The sequence below is a fragment of the Agelaius phoeniceus genome, chromosome 5 (assembly GCF_051311805.1).
Source record: "Agelaius phoeniceus isolate bAgePho1 chromosome 5, bAgePho1.hap1, whole genome shotgun sequence".
Taxonomy (NCBI): domain Eukaryota; kingdom Metazoa; phylum Chordata; class Aves; order Passeriformes; family Icteridae; genus Agelaius; species Agelaius phoeniceus.
This window is the reverse complement of record NC_135269.1, coordinates 27,805,819-27,828,975: the sequence shown is the minus strand read 5'-3', so window position 1 is coordinate 27,828,975 and position 23,157 is coordinate 27,805,819. Positions and strand designations below refer to the sequence as shown.

Below are 23,157 nucleotides of genomic sequence, written 5' to 3'. Positions count from 1 at the left end.
TTTAGGATTCTCTGTGAAGACTCCAATTCCAAGAGGTGATAAATGACATTTAGCACTGGCCCGCATCAGTAACTCTAGCTGTGCAGCAGCAGACTACTTTTTATCATTTTGACTACAGATGGAGGACATCCAGTTTTCTCTTCCATATTAACTGAGAATATACAGTCCTGACCAAGAATGTGGCCTGTGGAAACCTTCCCACTTGCTGAGTAGGAATTAATTATCCAGTCCAGAGTATTGAAGGCATTCAGCAAAAATGTCTGCCTTTTTATCTATTTCTGTTTCCTTGGAGTGTTTTAACACCTGCCATGCATCAGGAATCATTCATAAAATACATAAATATAAAATACAAAAAAAACATCCACACGTTTATGCAATGTGCCTTAGAGCACATTACAGATTTGTCAGACCTTTTTAAATATGGCATTGGGAATAGCTTGAATTGAGGGCTTGGATCTAAAATGTCTGTATGGGGCATCTGAGAATAAGCAGGGTGAAAACAGGCTGGTCATAGAAATTTTAAATACACTTAAAAATAAGCCCTCATTCTGTCTTTCTGTATTTCTATTTACACCAGGAAATTTAAATTGGGAGCACAGACACCCTCTGACATTTTGAAATTTAATCCCAAACAAAATTCCTGTCAGAAATGCAGCCCCACGAAAATAATAGGATCCAATCAAATGCGAAAGGTGTGACCTAAAATATCAAAATAAAAATGTTGCTATGAACTCTGTTGGAGAGAACCCAGTAGGAAGTGGCCATCAGACCACAACTTGGTAAGAGCAGCAGACAACAAGTAAGCAAAGGCATTGGATTGGAGAAACTGAGTGAAGGTAGTGTAATGAGAGGAGATTAAATGTGGTCAAGTGTGGAAAAATCCCAGGGACACTGCAACAAGGTTTCTGAAAGAGGGAATACAAATGAAAATTAAAAACATGATGAAACTTTTGATATACAGAGACACCTTAATGGCATTTTTATCTCAACACTTTCAAGATGTTCTCCTTAAAAAAAGCCTAAAGCATATGTCTGAAAAGTAAGTGCAAACATTTGAAAACATGAAAGGAAAATGGTAACTCTCCTGCAGTGTTGATCAGCTGGGCTGGGAATCCTGTGGGCAAATGAAGACATGCATCTTTTACATCCCTGGTCCTGAGCTAGTTTCCTTAGCAAAGATAAGCTGATACTCTTAAGATTCTACTTATCTCATCCTAAGGCAGACATTTGAAACAGGTCACATGGATCATCCTGTAAAAATGTCAGTATATCTCTGCTGGCCACACGGGGAGGTGTGACAGAGCAGGTCAGCCTAAGGTGTCCGTAATGTACAATTCTGAAGGGAGGTAAGTTGAACCACACTCAAAGCAGCCATTGTTTTCATGTGAAGGTTATTAAACCCTTGCTGACTTGTCAAGAAATGCAAACAAATTTTCATGGAGACTCACCCTGAGGGTTATTGACCGAGGTGGTTTCTGAGGAGGATCTTCGTGAAGCCTGTCTCCCAAAGATGCCAGAACACGCTTCCGGTGGCCAATCAAGCTAATTTTTAAGACCTGAAATAATATCAAAAATCCATCATTAAAAGAGCACATGGCAACCATTACCTGAACATCCATTCAGATTGAAGCCATTTTCTCTTTAAACCTTTTAACAAATTAGTCCTTTAGACAGGCTGAACAGACAGTGAACTGTGCAAGGCAAACAATCAGCAGAGAAAATGAGAGGTGAGATCAGAGGAAAAACACTGTAAAATGAAGGAAGAAACTAGAGCATGTATAGGTGTGAAAAACTGCAAAAAAACAGACTCAAACATGAGTAAAGAGGAAACAAAAATGAAATGAGGAGAAGGCAGAAGAGCAGGAAGAAAAAAGGGAAGGGGATGAGAAGACTGGAGAAGGAAATGCAAAGGCGCATGCAAACGGTGAGTGATGAGGATTAAAGTGATTCATGGGATGGATGAGGAAAAGAGTGAGAAACAGCCAGTGAATGCTTAGAGGAGGCAAGAAGGGAAAAAAGGAATTGTAGTATGAGTAAATGTTACAACTTCTAAATCTATTAACCATGCCTTTAACAGTGTTGCTAGGAAAGGCTTAAAACTGCAAGATTTGGCAGAGGAGGAGGGAATAGTTTCTCTCAAAGTCACCTTGCAGCCGGGAATGCTAAAATTGTTGGTGTGGGAAAACTCCATTTATTATGCTGAATGTTGTTCATACTCTGCCTGTTTTGAGAAGTGGAAGCCCTGTGGAGAGATAATACACTCTCACAGACATGGGGGAAACCTTGTGTTATAGAGAGGCAGAAGCCCTCCCCTCCCCTCCTGCCAGCTAGAATGGAGCCCTGTCCCTCTGTCACCTGGTGTGGTTAGCAAGGTAATGAAATAAATTCATCCTTTGCATTTTGGCTGTGGCTTGAGGGTTGCCCTTGGTTACCTGTATGTGTAGATTCACACAAAGTAATCTCCAAATATCTCATACAGTTTGTGTTATTATGTAGAATCATCCTTGTGTAAGAAACACCGGGTGGACAAACTTTTACCCTGGAGTTATATTACTTTTTTTATCAGATGCAAAATCTCTGTTGCACAGAAACGGGTCCATCAGTGGATACATTCACACACCTCATGCTTGCCCAAACTCCCAGAACACTGCCAAAAAGTTGCCCCTAATTTACAGCAACTACTCCTCATTTGTATTTCTCTGTGTCCTTGCCTCGTACAAAACCACTGCTCTCAGGAAAAGAGGGAGAGCAGAAGCAGCCAGTTGGAAATTTTAAGTATTAGTGGGAAAAAAAAAGCATATTTCAATGGTATTCTTTAATGGCTACAATGGCTGTGGTGTAGAGTGTATAGCAGCACTAATTGTAGCAGCAAAGCCTCTGCTCTGCAAACAGCAGTGTCCTTACATAACTCCTCCAGACTGTACATGTGGTTTCATACTCCAGAGCTGCCTCCATTCCCTCTCAGAAAACAGTACTTCCCACTATATTTAGGACCACCGTGTGTCAACACCCTTCAGCTGAGAGGAAGTTCTCACTCAACCTAGAAAAAGTAATAGTCCCCAAAAAACCTGGAAATGCTGCATCTTAAATGAACAACTACCTCAGCTTAAGTGGTAGCACTAAGAACTGCGATTCATGAGAACAAACAAAACCCAAACCCCAGCAACTCCCCTGCTACATCTCTTAAATGCAGGATCTCAAAACATGGTACAGCAACATGCTGTCATTATTCCAGTATCCATGCCTACCCATCCACGTGCACGTTTCCTCTGTTAGATGTCTCTGTGCTATCTGGTACTGTTGAACATCAATAACCTCTTTGCTGCCCACGCCTCCAGAGTGATGGGCTATGACATGGAGCAGATGGAGGCCTTCCTCTGAGAGGCAGCTCACAGGGCTGCTGCAGACCCTGCAGCTCAGCAGCGGGCACAAGCTGCGGTCCCACAAACCACCCTGCTATGTGCTGTCCTTTCAGTCTAAATCTAGAGAAGCACGAGCAAAGCTGAGATAAGGCAGCAACAGAGAAATGCCTGAGGCATGCAGGAGACTTAGTTATGTATTCAGTTTACACTGAGTGTTAAACAGAAGGGTGCACAGTTTATCTCTGTATTTAACTATGTGAAACACGTGAATGAACCACAGCTGCTTTAAACATTACTCAAGTAATGCACTTCAGTGAACTTGTTTTTTTCATAATGCTTCCCCATCAACAAGATCATTTATCCAGAGATTTTTAAGCCAAGCTTAAAAGTTCTTTGGGTCGTTTCAAGGTCCTCAGCACTCTGACTGCCTTATTAGCTATATCAAAGCACACAAAGCAATTTTCTTTGACTTCACAGAGCTGTCGAACAATGGGAGAGAACAAGGCATGGGTCTTGAGGGACTACACACATAAGAGATCAGCAGACAGGTCTCAATGACTGAATTATTTCAAAAACTGTTCCCAATTGGAAGGTAATACAGATATTTAAACACCATAGGCCCTGCTAAGCTTACTCCACATTTTGTTTTTCTATTATAATGGTGGTTGCCCCAGATGTGAATGGGAGGGAGTTAACGATGCAACCTACAGAAACATATGGTCCCCAGGCAACAGGCAGCTGCACCCCAGTCTCATCTGGAGCACATACTCCATTAACTGAAGACAGCTGTATTCTTCTGGAAATTACTCCCTAGCAATTTTCTTACTTGGAAAACCTGTTTCCCAATGTAAAATACTGTTTTCTGAAACACTTCTATATTTGAGTTATGAGGGTTTAACAAACATCCTGAAACTCTGGAAACTCGTCCTGCGATGGATTATCCTTGACAGTATTTATCAAAAATGTCAAATATCACAAATATAGGTCAACAGTGTGGAATGCTACAGCTGCCTAAAGCAGTACCATAGAAATATGTTACAGTTGAAAGTCTTGCACTAAAACAGCCCACAAGTTAGCTTTCCTGGTAAATAATTTCTATAAATCAGGTTACAGTGAACACTGAACTAACACTGAATACAGTCAATACAGCGCACATAAGTGTCATGCAGTGAGGCATTTTGTCAAATGGATTGTAGCCCACTTACTACACAACAATGAAATGAGTGTGGAATCAGCAACAACGTGTTGTCAAACTGCTCAGAGTAGCTCAAGGCTGTCCACAGTATGTTATTTCATCACTGGGACAAAAGGGAAAAAAAAAGAAGCATGTACATGACATGCTTCTTTCCACACTGATGGCAGGATACCTGAGACAAGAATGATATTACTCCATTTCATGTATTTGATGTTGCAGTACAATTAAAAGAGAATGGGGCAAGTCATTCATCCAAAGCACTGACACATGCACAAAAATTTAATCTTATTTTTACTTCTGTACTCTGCAATGATTAGCATACAAAATGAAATTCCACTAGGAAATGTAAGAAATCCACAAATATAGCCAATGTAACACTTTGCATTTAGATCTCTGGCTTAGTTGACAGATGTTTCAAAAGATACATGTAGCCCAATAACTCCCTGATGACTGTGTATGCGCAAATGCTGGAATTAACAAGTTATTCCACCTAAAAATGAGCTTTATTTCTGCAACATTCTTCTGCCTGATCTTTTCTCTAATTGAATAAAAATATTCAGTACTGTATGATTCTATTTTTTTTTCCAGAATATTACAAAGAGTACTGAAATTCAAGACATTAATTCTCCTTCTTTTGGAATAATCTGAAAAAAATTTGTACGGACTAAAATTAGGATCATAATAGCACAAGAGGTCTGGACTAATTGTGTAGCAGCAACTGGACACTAGGAACCACCTACAAAATATAAAATTGAAGAGCGATCAGAACAATGCTAGTGATTCTCCAGTAGCAGCATCAGACACCAGAATTTGAGAAAAAAAGGTAAATGCAAGCCAAAAAAGTGGGATCTTCCTATTTCTGCAAGAAAACAGCTCAAAACACTTGCTAAAAATCAATATTATTAACCATTTTACTGCTGGTCATATTGGAATAAACTCCAAGCTATCTGGAATTACAGATGAAGGGATACATTTGATTATTACCCCTCTCCTGCCACAATGCTGCCCCACAGGGCTAATCCTAAAACATGGCAGGGCCCAGAATAGCCAGAAAGTGACCCCAGATCAACTGTACTGCTCACCTAACCAATGGAATTGAAAATTACAAAAGGATTAAACTTACTTGTATAAATTTTCAGCATCAATTTTACAGATTTTAACTACAGAACTGCTGTCAATGTTAACAGTTAAAACAAACATACAAACAAAACCCACCAATCTAACAAAAAAGGTAAAAAAACTCTATATTCTGCATACTGACCAAGATTACTTGGTGTAATAATTGGTATATTTTGAAAATTAAATAGGCCCAAGTAATCTATGATACTTAAACTCAAAGAGGGCAGGTTTAGACTAGATATTAAAAAGAAATTCTTTACAGTGAGGACAGTGAGGCACTGGAGCAGGTTGCCCAGAGGAGTTGTGGATGCCCCATCCCTAGAAGCGCTCAAGGCCAGGCAGGCTGGGGCTCTGAGCAGCCTGATCCAGTGGCAGGAGGCATGTCCATGGCAAGGGGCATGGAACTGGGTGCTCTTCAAGGCCCCCTCCAACCCCAACCACTCTGTGATTCTGTGCATGCCCAGGGGCTTTAGCAGCACCAGACAAAGCCAAATCCAGTCAAATCATACCAGACTTCTATTGCTTTTTTCCCACGGGGGTACTTTATGCCCTTTCTCAGCACATGGCAACAGAGAAGCACCAAAGCATCCTGCTGGCCAGAGGCTTGCTGCAGCTCCTCTGGTGTCCACATTTGCAGGGGAGGCAAGTGTTTATTATGCCTAAGAAGACACCTGTAAGAGACTTGTTATTTCATATCATAATGATTTCACATCATAAGGATATGAAATATATGTCACAATCCTCTGGAATTAATTACCCAACTGGAAACCAATGTCAGTTGTCTTGATGACACAATTTCACAAAGGCCAATAACTGTCTTGCAAGTCCCATTTCTAGATGTTATCATGAGGAACTGATATTTGTTTGGTCCCCTATCACTCAAATAAATTACTGAGATGCAGATTTCCATTTAAGGGCATTGAGAAAGCAAAGGCCAAGAGTTTCCTCCAAGTAAATAGCCACTGCCATCCCAGGTCAGACTGAGAGAATTCATTATTTTTTGTAGGGGTTCTCAGGAAAGACTTTGTCCTGACTTGGCCAATCAAGCCATTTTTATCATTAAAGTGTTTTCCAAATTTGTAATTTCCAAATACCAGGTGCTAGTATTTTGGCTCCACTAAAGGTAAAAATAGTAACAGTAATTTTGTGCTTGTAATCAATAAACATTAATATTTCAGTGAAAAAAAATCTATTTAATATTTCCTTTTAAAAACCCAGTAAAATGCAGTGAAATAAGACTTGGCTGAAACTGATAGCTGGCCACTTTGACTCCTGAGGACGTGTCTCAGGTTGCATGTTGGACTGTTTCTTAAAAACAATTTTTTAATTAAAAAGTTAAATACACAGCTTCTTAAGAAATAAGTCACAGTTCAATCATTTTACAAGCCTCAGATGTAATGATAAACATTACATATGTGCATTTTTGTCACATTAGTCTCAAACCCCCATAAATCAGAAATCCTAAAGATCTGTTGTACGTACAAACACCAAGATTGTTACAATAATGATTACCTATTCTAACAGGAAGGGCTGAAAATATTATTTATGTGCAAAATGGCAAGCACTAAGCAGGTCTGTATGTAAAGGAAAGCATTCCATTTTCACAGGAAGTAAGTAGAATATTAGAGAATTTGAAAAGTGGACCACATTCCCAAATGTGTGCTAGAAGACAGACTGTTCCCTCCACTGAGGACTTGCATTTTCACCTGTGTGTTGAGCTAATGGTAGATCCAGTTACTGGTTCAGATCAGATCTGAAGAATGTGTGGACACAGAGACCAGAAGCACTTACTCCTTGAGGTCTTCAGTGTTAATCATGTGGCACTACAGGAGAGCAATTGCAGTACCAATATGTTATCCCACAACATTTTGCAGGATTACTTACACAGCAGATAAATTATAATTAAAGTTACTGGTACTATAACACATTTCATAATGAGCTAATAATTTATTTATCTATTTTTAATAGGCAATTATCAGCAAAGCACATTAATCTGTACACAAGCATGAAATACAGCTCATGTAATGAGAAATAAGAGATGAAATAAAATCTCTATAGAAAATTTTGATAGCTCTAAAATGGATCCTTTTTTTTCTGATTTTGATCTATTTTCATTGCAGACTTTATTCCAAGCAAAAAGAAAAAAACCCAAACATTCAAGCCCATTTAAAGAATGGGACACTTTTCTACTAAGTAAATGGCTTTTTAAAAAAACCTTCTAATAACACAGAGTAATAAGAGTTTTTACTGTATCAGAAGAAGCAAACAGCCATTCACTGTCTGGAGTAAAAAAGCAGATTACTCTAGCTCACCGTCCTAACCAAGGCTGTCATGAAAAGGTAAGCTCTGCAATATATGAATATTATCAGTTAATTATAAAGATATTAATATATTAGGATTGGAAATTGTTTATTTCTATATAATGCAATTATATAATCTGATAAAAATTGCAGCAAAAATAGTGAAGAACCTAAGATGGTGTAATATCTTCTACTACTAGAGTTTAATGGAAGTCCCTCTATGTTTTTTTTTTTTATTTTTCTTTCAAATCAGCATTATTTAGATATAAAATGATTGCAGAAAGACTGTTATCAACATACACAAGAAAAACCCAAACACTGGAGAGAAGAACCTGGACTGAGGATCAGAAGTAATGTTGTTAAAGAAATGCTATTCAGAACAGATCTAGCTTCTCAGTATATTTGCCAGTTACCAGATGTATGCATGAAGACCTAATTACTATTGCATCATAATCATTTCAGTTTAGTGAAACTATTTTTCTGTATTGTAAAACATTCACATTAAAAGCATTGATTCCACTCCTGAATAGATATTCAAGCCAGATCAAAGTCCAAGCCAGATCTATGCACAGAGGCTGTGGCTTCATTCTGGCTCTGCTATCACAGAGCCACAGAATCATGGAAATCATTTAAGTTGGGAAAGGCCCTTAAGGCCACCGAGTCCAACCACAGAACTAAAACTGCCAGCTCCAACACTAGACATGTCCCTAAGTGCCACATCTAGATGTCTTCTAAATATCTTCAGGAATGGTGACTCCACCACTTCCCTGGGCAGCCTGTGCCAGTGCTTGACAATGGTTTTGGTGAAGAAATTTTTTCCTAATATCCAAACGAAACCTCCCCTGTTGCAGCTTGAGGTAATTTCCTGTTGTCCTGTCACTTGTAACTTGGGAGAAGAGGCCAGCCCCCACCTGGTTACAGCCTCCTTGTCAGGTGGTTGTAGAGGTCAGCAAGGTCCCCCCTGAGCCTCCTTTTCTCCGGACCAAACACCCCCAGCTCCCTCAGCCACTCCCCATCAGACTTGTGCTCCAGACCCTTCCCCAGCTCCACTGCCCTTCTCTGGACACAGTCCAGCATGCTATGGAGTGGTTCATACTGGACATCCAGCAATCCAAAATGTACTCATCCCTTACAGCAGTATATATCCCAGAGTTACAAACATGACAATGCATTATTGTTCTACTGGTAACATTAATATTTACCACTTTTTAAGGGGAAAAATTGTAAAAGAATTATCATAATAAAAATCTGAAAAGTGTTTGGAGGCTTTGATACAAGCACTGGTAATGTCAGTACCCTACAACTATGAACTGACAGCATGAAGCTGAGGCCACAACCCATCCCAATTCACTGCTGAAATACAGGTGCATTGTCCTATAAATCTCATGAAAACTGTGTGGAACTGCTTCCTTAAAAGAAAGATCTGCAGAAAGAAATACCAGGGTTTGGTCCAGCAGGAGGGGTTCTGAACTGCAGTGGGAGCAGTTGCAGCAGAGTGACCTCCCAGGAATCTCACTCCTGGGATCCCATTCACTCCAAAAATGGACCTGGGATATGGGCAGGGAGCAGCTCTCTGCATGGCCAGCTCCTCATCTCCTTTGTTCCTTGATCACAGAAATGCTAACATTGGCACAAGTAAATGGGCTGGAAAGTACAGCCAGAGATGTAGGAAAGAAGAAAGGGTGGAAATTTCATTTTCAGCAGCTGCTTGTGCTTACAGCAGCACAAGCCAAACACAAGATGAACCCACTACAGGGAAACTGCAGCTTCTTTCACAACAGACCACCCAAAAGAGAAGGGCAGCTAGGATTAAAAAGACTGCAAAGAGACAGAAAGCAAATGCTTTAACAGAAACCATGGTCTATAAGCCCATGCATTTGAGTACTCAGCAGCTCCCGTCTTAACAATTGTAAGTGTGGACTGACCCTAAGCAGAGTGTGGCTGCTTACCCCCAGCCATACCCCTGTCGTTGAGTGTTTGGCACACTGAAGGAAGAATACATTTTGTGACATGCTGGTGATAGGCAGCTTTAACTTTGTTTTAGGGCACCATGTGTTTTGCCATCCAGGAATGCCACTACTATCAAGATCTTAATTTCATTAATCTACAGGGAATATGCACCAACAGATATGTCATGGTGTAAAGAGGATCCTCAACTATTGCTCTACCTGTACTGCAGGAACAGCCATCTGACCAATTTCATCACTTTTCTTCCAGCAAGGACACTCCCTAGAAGAATAAACTTTGAATAACTGATAAACTCAGTATAGGTTGTGACATACAACCTTAGCATAAAACTAATTAATAAAAAAATTGTCTCCATCTAATTATTTTTCCAGACATCCTTTACTATCTTGGTTTGTAATCTTTGCTCACTAAACAATTGTTGAATTAAATGCCAGCCTCTCTCCCCAAGTTTTTCATGTTGCCATCCACCTTCATCAACCTCACCCTTTAACACCAAATGGAAGAAGCTACTGCATACATAAAGGCTACCAATTAATCTCAACTCCAGCTAAAGTAGTCTACTGATTTCTTTCAGGTAGTCTGATTGATTAGCTGACTTTAAATAAATTAAGAGGAACTCTGACTAATCTACATTGAGTTTGGATTGTGACGCTGCTTGCCAGATTCTTAACCCCAAATCTTGTACACTTTCCAAATACATGATATGGCGTTAAAAAAGCTATTAGTTCTCCCTTATATCCTGGCTTTGTTCGTATCCTTAATGCTGTCACAACAGTATCAATGATAGTCCTTATCTTAAAAAAGGCAATGGCCACCATGGCAGAGCAGAATCATACATCACAGGCAGAGCCAGCATCATCCTGTACTTTGACTCTTAATCTGTGAGGAGGAAGCACCATGGGTGGGAAAGAACAGGCTCTATAAGCACAGCAGGATGGCTGGATTAACTCTGCCAGGGGCAGCAAGGGGACAGCAAAAGCATTTCTCAAAATATCTTTTTCTTTCATGCTTTGAGGTAAGAGGAGGAAGGAATACCATCAAAAAGTGGCATTACAAAAGGATACAAATAAAGTGGCAAAAATATTCATTCGTCCATAGCTCAAGTAAATTCTTCCCACGTGGCTCTGAGCAACACAACAAATTCCAGCAGAAAAGATTATTGTCTGCATGATTTGAGAGAGATCGAAACCACAAGGCAGTTCAGATCTTACACATCTTAGGCAGATTCCTTCATTAAACATTCAACATTAGTCTGGCTTAAGAAAGAAACATTTTTGTACATTACAAAATTAGAACAAAGCAAGCTGTACTGAAGAGCTCTCCAAACAAGAGGCTGATTTTGTACTATGGTTAAAAAAAACATAAACCAAACTCCTTAATAACAGTGAAAACTGGCAAAGTTTTGGTGATCTCAAACTTCTTGTCCTTAAAGTTATTTTATAAATGAAAAAGAATATAGATGTATGCTTCTGAGTCCACAGTTTGGGCAGATCCATTATTAATGAAGCATTCTGACAAAACCCACCAATGAATGGGTTGTCATGGGAAAGGCTTTCTTGCTACAAATTCTATTTGAATTTTCTCAGTGAGAAGGGCTGTACAGGACTGACTACTTGTACAGGGTAGAGCAGCGTGTCTTCTACACCTCTACTCTTTCTCCTTTTTCTCTTCAGCCTTATCAAAAGCCCCCAAAAAAGCAAGGTTCTCTTCAAACGGATGACAAACATCACCTCCATGGCTCATGCTTTGATTTTCTTCTTTTTTATCCTACTTCCATCCAACCCATAAAATAAAGTCAAAAAAAGGAAAGACAGTTCCAAGAATTTTTCCATCAGTAGCAGTAACTTTTCCCACCAGTAGCAGTAACACCAGCAGGTCCTTTTTTGCAGAGTGTTACATGAGGGGATATTTGGACCTCCATGAAACCAAAAAGACTTATCAAACCTGTGGGTTCAGCTAACTGCAGGAGAGTTGTCCCAAGTTGCAGGAAGTCAGATGCCCAGAATCACATCTATAATGATTTCCAAACCACACTGAATGTTGTCAAGAATCTCTCCAGTCTCTAGTCATGTCTTTTTATAATTCTAAATATTGTAATTCAGCAAATATCTTGGCAGTATTAACTTGAATTTAGCATTGTTAGCTTAACAGTTAGGCTCAATCATATTAGAGGTCTTTTCCTACCTAAATGATCCTATGATTATAAATATCCTTAACGCAACAACTAAACCCTCTGATTCTTGAATTATGTTTTTTGTTAATATTTAACCTAAATGGTCACTTCTGTATCTCTTGTTCTGTCCTCAGTGATTTCGGAAAATAATTCATCATTATGAACAGTTTTACTTTCTTCTGCAAGTCATTGTAACATGCATACAATTTTGCAAAACTCTCCTACCAAGAACAGAAATTTGTTTTCTTTTCCTAGTTTGTTTTAAGTGGACATAAAGAATACAATGTATAAACATATTATCCCAGGTGAAATATGAAGGGAACTGTGCTAGGGGACAGAAATCTACAAGTTTTTAAACACACTCCTCTTGCTACTATGCACAACATTCCCTTTTTTGTGTTCTGTTGTTGACTGATGCTCAGTCAAATACACAGTAGCTCTTGTCCTCCTGCCTAAATTATTCCCCCATAGTGCTGTTCAGTGATATACTCAGAGCTCATTATATTCTCATGTGATCTGTACTTTCAAAATAAATCACTTTCACATTTCTTCAATTAAATCTTATATAACTGATTCAGCCCATTTATGCATTATGAAGATCATACTCTATTTTAATCCTATTTTACAAATGTTACTACAGTGTTAAATAATCACCTTTCAGATCAGAAAAAATGCCACGAAAATCCACATTTGCTTGGGATTACAGCAAAAGAAGATATTAGTTTACATGTATGTTTATATCTCTTAATTTATAGTATTAGATGTAATAGCCAGAGGCATTATTGTGAAGACAATTAAGTTTCTATATGATCTTGTCACAAACGTGCACTACTGTACAGATCACATTAACTCACTACAAGAAATCCTGTCATGAGCATTTTACACCAAATCACCACATGAACTGTGATTAATGATGAATCAGAAGAGTAGATTTAAATAAATAACAAGCAAAGAGAAAAAAACTCTTATTATGGACAATTAGATGATAATGTAACCTACATATTTGCTATGTTCTAATATGCAGCCACCTAGGGTATGTTCACATGACTTACTTAAAATGTATTTCTGAGTTGTACTAGAGAATTAAATAACATTTTGGCTTTTCAAATTAGTCAGTAAGCCTAAATTTAGTCACTGTTAAATATAGTTTTAGAAAGACTACTATTCAAGCATACATCTCATTTATGTGGGTTTTTTAATTCTTCCTGTATTTGTGATCCAGATCTGGACCGAGAAGAGTGTAAGCTTTTACTCATTTTAAGAATCCTGACATTTAAACTTACTTGTTCCTGCTGTAAGATCCTCTGAATCATAGAATATTTTCCATTCATATTTTGTGTCCATATTTTCCTTTCAAACAGATTTTTCACAGATACTCAACTGCATAAGTAAACCAAATTTCTGAACAGAATTGTAAGGAAATGACTGTGTTGATTTAAAATATGCTTTTGAAATGTTATATTATATTTCTACATTAAAAACCACAGGCTTACTTAGCAGTGGGAAGTTTCTTCATTTGCAGGAATTTTCACCCTAAACTTGGTCCAGTGATCTCTCATGAATGAACACTCTCCACAAGGAATTTACCAAGTGCTGATGTTCCCACTGAGCGCCTGGAGCCGGGTGCCCTCCCTGCCTATGGGCCCAAAGGACAGAACCAGCACAACCTTGCTGCAGGCAGGTGTTTGCCATCAAAGTGTGGCATGGATGGACTGGGAAAAATGCTTCAGATTCTTCACACTTGAAGATCGAGAATGATACATAAAATTAGCAAAGCATTCTCAAATCATAAAACCATAGGATAAGCAGAGTTGGAAGGGACCCATGGGGGTCATTGAGTCCAACTCCTGGCCCTGCACAGGACACCCCAAGAGTCACACCCTGTGCTGAGAGGAGTGTGGAAACCCTTACTGAGCTCTGTCAGGCTGGTGCTGTGACCATGTCCCTGGGAAGCCTGTTCCAGAGCCCAGCCACCCTCTAGCTGAAAAGAAAACACTGCATGTACTGGCTCTTCAGGATTGCTCAGGATATGAAAAGGCATATTTCAGTCTGGAAAACAGGGAGCAGAGCACAGTGCACTAACTAGCTCCCTGGAATTTCAAGACCATTCCCAGACAACAGCAATCAGCTGGCAGAGCCTTTTGGGGACTGACACAGAAGCTCCTGTTCAAAACCAGGATGCTGGTAGGTTTAGGGATGGAGGAGTTTGAAGCACAGTGGAATGCTAGAGTGCACAAATTTTCCTACCACCAGCCCAGTGAGCCCTTCCTGCTTGGAGCTGCTTCGCTGCCATCCTGCAGCTCCACTGCTGCAAACAGGGTCATGCTGAATGCATTGCTGCATGCTTCATATCTCTGGCTTCATCTCAGGCATCAAGGAATGCTCTTGTCTTCTCTCTAGAGAGAGCTAGGACTGTGGAACATTACAATCTACATTTGCCTTACAGACCAACAGGAAATAAGACCTTGTACAGGCCAGGGATTCCTCCACATCCATGCCTGGGGAAAGCAAACAGATGACAAAACACCATGTGCAAATCATAAATGAAAAGATGGTGAGAGACACCACGAGTTACAATTAAGTACTAACAGTACAAGGAATTATATCTGTTGAGAACTTAAAATGCAAATGTAAAGTTTTGCTAATCTGCTCCATAACTGCAGATACAACCAACGCAAGCTCCTGAAATAATAAAGCAATATGAGAATTTGGAACCTACGAGAGATAAAATGAGTGCCGGAATTTTAAGAGGATGAATAACATGGGAGAAGAATAGGAAGACCAGAAAATGGGTCATTATAGTATTTAGATGAGAAATAGCTAATGGAAGGATTAACATTTTACAATACAATTAAAAAGCAACTATTTGAAGGATATCAGTAGGTGACATCAGAAGGCATTTGTGATAACCAGAGTAGATTATTTTATCTGCCTCTTCTGGCTGTTCGGGTAACTTTCCTATTTTGTTCTTTGCAAATTCAACTTCCTTCCCTCTCTGTCAACCTTCTCCCTCTCTCTCCACATCTTATTTTCAGCTCAAGAAACCCTAAATTCCTTTTCCTTTGCAGCTTTCCTCTAGGTCCCCTTCATTTCTTTACCACCCATCACCCACCACCCAGCTCAGCAACTTATCTGCACTTGCAACCATATTCCCACCTCCTTCAGCCAACCACTGCAGAGGTGACAGGGAAAAATGACAGCAAAAGACGAAAAAAATGATGAGCAAAAACTGCCAACCAGTGAATAAGGCAAAAAGTCCATGGAAAAATGGAAAGGAAGCAGTTGGATTAATAATAAAATCAGATTTGATTTAATGGCATCTGCTCTCCTCCATAAGCAATGAAATAACAACTTAATGAACATTTTTAATGTATGTTTAACATCTATTATATATGTTATTTACAGGATAACTGCTCAGGGTTGCAGAAAAAGACTGCCTCATTCTTCAGCAATCTCTGTCCTCATTTTGCAACTCTAGGATACCGTGGAAATGAAAAGCACAAACACCCACATAGGTTTCTATTCTTTCATGGTCTGTGCAGTCTTGTACAAGTGGTGCTGCAAGGAGAACTGCAACCACCTCCCCTCATCAGCTGCGACCTAGGACGACTGAGTTTACTACCACACATAGTAGGATTGCTTAATTCTTTATTGAGATAAAACATAGAGAGAACACAATGTTTTACCAATAGGAAGCATTTTGCAGAAGGGCTGGCTATTCAATAACGTTTTGAAAAAAGGACTGATTTTGTGAACATGGGCTCCAGCTATGAAATATTATTTGTATAATATTGCGTATCTAAGTTTTAGTTATTTAAAATCCCATGAAATCCCCTCACCAGGATACATTTTCTTACTGTCTAAGCCAAAAATTATTACTGTGTCATGATACAGGAAATACTTAGAAAAGATAAAAGTTCACTCTTGTATGTTATCGTTGTATCATTTTGATAAAAAATTTCATAAGCCCCCAGGAACAGGCATGTAAGTTAAAATCATCTAGGGTCATCTTTAATAATTTACAAGCTTCAGTGGTTCAGAATTTCATTTTTTTAACAAAATATGGCATGTGTTTGTATCAGCAAGTTTCATCCCCCATTATCCATTTCCCTCCTACACCTTTCTAGTATAAAAACCCCTTCTGCTTGCTGACAGAATACTAATTTGGCTTCATTTAAATGCTAAAGCAATGTAGTCCAGCTATCCCATTTAAAACATATGTAAAGCTATGAAACAACTGACAAACGCAATGAAGAATGTCTACCATAAGACTTGCAAGGAATTATTTTTCAATAGGTGCTAAAAAGCCAAAAGCTTATCCTAACCATCTTTCCCCCCATATATCTCTTAAAATCAGGGAAGGGAAAAGGGCAGTATATCCCTCACAGCTCACCACTTCATATGACCTGATAAGATTAAAGGCCAGGTGATATATATACAGAATACATGTGTATATATATGTAGGTTTCTCTTTGTGCAAGGGCAGTCATTTATTCTTTAAAGTTCAAGCACATTTTTATTCTGCTTGTGTGATAAAGAAATGTGCATTAACAAAGCCTGCATCAAAAATAAATCGAGGGCAGGAAGAATTTCCATATATGAAGAGTATAAAAACTCTAAGTACAGAGTGCTCGCTCTATGGATAAGACCTGGGCTGGTATCCCTCAGAGATACCTACTTGTGACCTTCATTTACAAATGTCTCAGACCACCCTCCTCTTAAAAACATAGTTTTAAGGCATAAAATGGAAAGTACAGTGAATCTTGCACTGGCCTGATTCATTGAGTTGATTCCAAACACTTGGTGTGCAATTATGCGGGGTTTAAATAAATACACCCACTCTTCAGTAAAAATGCGTGATGTGTGTTCCCATCTTTGTACATGTGCAATGGCTAGAAAGCAGGAAAGAAAAAATGTGCAAGAGACCCCTCATACTACTGCAGCAGAGCCAGCCACAACAAGCCTGAGAAACAGAGACCCCCAAAGCCTGGACTGGAGTAGCATCAATATCCTCCAGGTCAGAGAAAACAGGGAGGTAAGCCTCATCTTTCTGGGGTACACAACCTAGGAATTACTCATTCAGATGTTCTCATAGAGGCTCACACAATCTATTTTAAATTCAAAGTCAAGGCAGCTTCCCCCACCCCAAACAAAAACGCAGACACAAGCTACAGTGCTAAAATGTTCCTCACAACAGCAGAGAATGTACATGGACAAGTGAGATAGCAAAACCTGATACAATTTACAACTGAGATTAAGATGAGATAAAAAAAACCCTTTTCTCTCTAAAACCTCTAATTCTTGAAAGGTTAAAAAAAACCCAGATATTTATCTGCAGAAGAGTCACTAGTAAAAATAATTTCTTTCAGAGAATAAATATAACTTTTGTTGTGCAGGTTACAAGAAGACAAAAGCCATTGTTGGACACACCTGTATTTCTAGATATAATAATCTCATTTACAGTTCAGCACTTTAAAGAAACGAATATATGGAAGACCTGATTGCAGGTCTAAACCGGTTTTGTGCAAAAGACTAATGCAAGACTGACATAAGAAGCTGACCCATATACTGAAAAATAGGATCTAAAATTAAATGGGAAAATGTACATCATTATTTTAACTTGGCTCAAAGTTGCACAGCTAAATCTCTGTGCAGCAAACTGAAAAGTTATCTATACTCTGCAGATTATTATGCACCCAGTGAACACACATTTAAATAATTTTTGCTATGTTAGTTACATTGAATTTTTCATGCGTTTTAAGGTTGGACAAATGGTTAAAAAAATAATTCAATAGGTCAGGTGTTTCATTAACTTAAATATTAACAACAAAACCCTCCAAGCAGAATCAAAATGCCATTTCTGGTTGGTTTTTTTTTGCCCCTGCCCGTGGATCCATGTGCTTTTTGCAGGGCAGGAGAACCCAGTGAGAAGCCTTCTCAGCTTGCTGGAAGTACAAGGGTGCTGGACATCTGGGGCTGTGCAACCTATAAACCCTATAGAAACTGCTCAGGTTTAGATCCGAGCTAACACTTTATCTTTTGTCTAGATTTACACTTATGTTCTTGGTCTGAGGCGCCCTGTTCCCAAAGGAATCTTTGCTTTGTAAGAATTTCTGAATGTACACTGAATACCAGCTTGACACTGTTTAATAACAAAGCATACACACACTAGAATTTTGAAAGCACTTAAAATATTTTCCACAAGCTTATAAATGACCTGCCTGCAATGATCTAATGCCAGTGAAAGGTTCCCTTTCAAACACCACGTACTGGTAACAAGGATGAGAACCTGGTTTTCTTGATGTCAAAGTCAAAATACCATTGACTGGAATGAAGCCAGTGTCTCACTTGGACATGCTGTACTCCAATAAAATAGGGATTACGCTGCATTGCAGAACTGAAAAGGATGGGTAAAGTCACAACGAAATGGTAGAATGAAAGCTGACCGTGTAAAAATAGTATTTTCTTATTCAGCAGACCTACCCTACAAATATATTCCATCTCATAACTGCTTATACTCAGAGCTAGAAAAACATCCTAGGATTACTTTTTATTTCAATTTCAGAGATGGCCCAGTTATGGTGAGTAAGCAGATCCTGTATATTGTCTTTCACTCCTGTGATTTCATCACAAGTCTCAACAAAGCCTATCTGCTTCCCAAAACCACAAACTTTTGAATCTCAGCTTTGTTTGGAATACAAATGCACAAGTCCCATGACCGCATGGACAGTTTTACATTATGTAATTTTTTTTCCCTATGGTATTTCAAGCCCTGAGGTTAACTAGTTTTTCATCACATAGATAATCACTAATTAAAGGACAACTGAACTTTCACATTCTACACACAGGAATAGTCTGCCTGAGCTGGAGCAGCCCTACTGTAAATTGCCACCTTATTACTGTATAAGGGCAAGACCAAATTGGACTTTCAGGCAACATGCATATTCTAATTAAGAGAAAACTCTTATTTCCAAACTTGACAACTTTTTCCTTTTGGTTCACAAGACAAAATGAACAGGGCACTTTGTAATCCTTCTCTGAAGCTTCAACTTTTCACAACACTGGGTTGCCAACAATTCTAACTCACTGAAGTTCAAGGAATTCACAATCTCTGAGGGATGCAAAGAAAAGCTTGGACACAAGTGAAATCAAACTACAAAACCCAAAACCATATGCAAAGAGGAGAGAAGTTGTGTGACGTTATCTCTCCCTGACTGTGTTCTGTAAAGGGTTCTGTTGAGACTTGGGTGTAAAGGACACTGCTGTCAGTGCTAATCCCCTCCTGCCAACCCACTGCTTCAGTGTGTAAAACAGAGGCAGATCTGAGACAAGCTGGGGACAAGCTGCAGTTCTGATGTGTTTCTCCCTTCTCTACAGGAACTCCGCCCAGGCTGTCAGTGCTCAGAGCACAGATAGCTCATCCCAGTCACAACTTTAATGATATGCTAAGATGAAGATGTTAGCAACTTTTACTAATAGCTGCTCTTGATCCTATATTGTCAACTCAACATTTCCAGTCTGCTCTGTGAACACCCACACTTTTTTACAGCAGAAGCTTACAAGGATCTTGGGTCTCAATAAGAATTACACCCTTGGTGAAATTAAGACAACTGGACACATCCCATTTGCTAGGATTTGTCCTTGCATCTCAGGCATCCAGGACTTCTGCCACTCCAGGGAAAAGTATAAGAGAAGACATGGGCCATCAGGATGAAATGAAAAAGGGCAGTAAACTGAACATCAAATGAGTTTAGAACTGCAGTGCAGGGCACAAAGTACAAGCACTCAGACACAGCCTCCTGCTTCACTAGATAAATAAGAATAGGGTAGAGCAAGGTGATTTGAGAAGAAAAATATGACACAGTATGTTTTATTCCACAGCATGCTAAAAAATGATTAAAGAAATGTGAAGAAGAATAAAAGACTTGTTCTTTGAGCTTTACTTTCCAATACAGCTATATAACACAGAACTATTCTGATACACGGCTGTATGCATCATTTCTACGTCTATTATCCAGCTTCCTAGGAAAAGGAAATCCAAACCTACACATTTTATCTTACAACAGCAGCACAGGTTTTGTGGAGTGAGAGCTTATGGTAAAACACATATTTAGCACAGTGAAAAACACAGTCCAGGCTCAGGGGTCTATTCCCACTGCTTTTATACACTTCTAGTATTCTGGAAAGTTGGTAGAAGCATTAGGAGTAGAATAGACTACTGTGAAATGAGCTCACAAATTAAATTAAGAGAGGGAGAGAGCTATGAATAACTGAATCCCCTGAGCCAGAAGAATGCCATGCTGGAGTGTCACGGAAGCATATACAATATGTGCTTCTGTGCACCCACTTTGCAGTGGACCCATGTAATTTATTAACCTGACAGCAATGCCATACATACCCACAGGCTCTTCCTAACCTCCCTCCTGCCCATCAGCATGCTTCCACAGAGAACTGCCAAGGAGACTGACACAATGAAAATGCAGTGGGTTTGGCTGCTTTTCAACCTTCTATATACCCTGGAGACATAAGGATTACTTATTATTAGCAATTAAGAAATTTAATCCACTATCCTACATCGCATATGATCAAGCTTTATTGTACTCTAGTGAGTCTTATCATAGTACAAACATCAGGCTCTAAGCCCATTTTTTAATGCATTGACTTTAATTTTATATAGAGTCAACCTTCCCTGTTGCAATGTGGTCACTTGATTCCGTATTGCTGATGAGAGTGTGGCTCTCGAGTCTTTGAATAATGCAAGTGTATGTTTCTATCAGTGCAGAGAGGAAAAAATACTAACTTGATTTCTCTTTCCTATTTTCTTTTGAACAAATGCAAACCTGAGGATTAACTGAAAAATTTGAGGCTGCAGGTGAAACTTGGCATACTAATAGGAATGAAAACCCTATCTTCTAAATCCTAACACCATGCCTTATTCATGAAATCATCCTGGATTTACTTGCTGTATCCACACAATCAGAATGGGTGAAATACGACCATTAAAAAACATCTACCATGTATGCAGTCTGGCCAAGCACTGTAAGAAGTGATTCACAGTCTTCACTCTCTGGAAGCCTAAAATCAGATGTTCCACACTATTTTCTTATAGTGGTCTTTGTTCTCATTAACTAATGATAATATTTATGAAGGTAACAACACTCTTTCTCATGGAATACTAGTTTAAGTGAAAAATTATTATGCTATATAACAGACATTGCATTTTCTGATCAAAGATATAAAGAAATTCCAAATCAAGGACTGTCCAACATTAATCCTTGTAAAAAAAGTAAAACATCTAATTGAAAATACATGAGAAAGCAAAAGTGAATTTCTAATGTCACCATCTACCACATCACTCCACTGCCTTCCATCCCAGATAGAAGGCATATTTATCTGCCTTTGCCTTCCCAACACATACATCAAGGAACTTTCCCACCAACCATGGTATTCTGCTCAATCCAGCTCCAATCCTTTCTCCCTGGGCAGAAGACAAGAGTACCACAGACAAGTGCTGGTGGCTGTCATCAGTCAGGGTGCACTATTGCAGTGAGAAGAGCAGTATGAGAAGTCACCTGTAATTGACTGCTTTTATTTAAGCCAACATGCCATTCATCACACAGTGAGTTGTTCTAAAAAGCCAACTGGTGATTGACCAGTACCACCAGCAGCATCAAGAACAGCACATTTTCCTATGGATTTTCATGCCTGTCTCCACAATCCTTCCCTTGGCCCACAGCAGAACTCCTCCTCTCTCTGTACCTCTTTCTCTGTATTCTTTTCAGCTTCCTCCATCCTCACTGTAATTTCAGCTTCCCACCTCGGCTTTACTACTCAACTGTGCTTTTTCCTACCCTCAACAGTGCAAGACACAATATCCCCACCACAGAGAGGATATGAAAAGAGCTCCCTCTACTCACTTCCATGAAGGTCGTGGGAACTTAATACCTCTGAAAGAAACCATTCTTCCAGCTCAAATGGCCAAACAGTTTGAAAGATCAACAGAATAACTGCAAGACCATACTTCATTAGGTTAAAAGTATTCTCCAAAAGGCAACTTTAATGGAGTAAATCAGTGACCAAAAATGCTAAAATATGTGTCTTTTAATAATACAGTTCAGAACAAGAACATCAAATCTTATTTCTTATGTAACTTTACATAACTGCAGTTATTTAATTACACTCCACCTCATTAAATAAGAGTATCGTGCTACTCTTAATATTTTTTGCTTAAAACCAAGAAGTTAAAGCATTCCCAAATTTAGATTCAATTCCATCCTTCTGCAACGATTAACACAAGTCAGCATAACAAAGCTGGGCTGTGCACTCATGTTTACTTAAATGACATGGCATTCATGTAGAGTGAATGTCATTCCATGCTCCTGTCAGAACAGTGATTAATTAAGCAACTGTCTTCAGTGATTCTTCTCACCTTAGCATACACATCCAGAATTTATATACAGCATTCTTTTGACACAGATTAGAAAGAGACATCTGATGCTTAGGAAGTGCAAGAATCAAACTGATTTCTGAGCTTATAACACATCTACACTAATATATTAAAGTATTTTGAAATCCGAAAAATTCCAGTTCTTTGATGATTTATCCAAAAAGGAAAGCATTTTTACCAAAAGAGCCATACAGGTGACCTCCTATTCAGTGAAGAACCAAGTCATCAACCCAGCTGCTCAAATAATGAAAACATCAGGCAGGCAAATGTTGTCCTCTGTCAGTATCATAACTACTACTGGGGAATTTTAAACAGCAATGAAACACAAAGCTCACTAAATCTGGGGAGTTAAGAAATTCCTACAGTCCATGCTAGTGTGCCTCTGATGATGATCCAAAAGTTCTCTAGACACTCCCAGCGCCAAGATAAATCAACACCGAGCTCTAACGCACTACACAACTGGTGCTGTCAAAGAGGTGAAAGTGAGGTGAGGATGGTCAGACAGGCAGTGTGACCAACCCTGAATGTATGTTTCCTCAATGCATAACTTTCACTTGATAGGACATGAAAATGTAAAAAAAAAAAAAAAATTT

The 23,157-nt window shown here is 39.0% G+C and overlaps 1 protein-coding gene across 11 annotated transcripts in view; it reads right to left on the bottom strand.

Annotated features, from left to right (window-relative positions):
• Positions 1-23,157, bottom strand: part of ANKS1B (ankyrin repeat and sterile alpha motif domain containing 1B) — a 408,217-nt gene that overhangs the window by 48,052 nt on the left and 337,008 nt on the right. For all 11 annotated transcript variants that reach the window (XM_077178718.1, XM_077178715.1, XM_077178724.1 and 8 more), the window contains one exon: positions 1,449-1,556. In XM_077178718.1, coding sequence (XP_077034833.1) covers positions 1,449-1,556 — 108 coding nt within the window. The remainder of the gene's footprint in view (positions 1-1,448; positions 1,557-23,157) is intronic.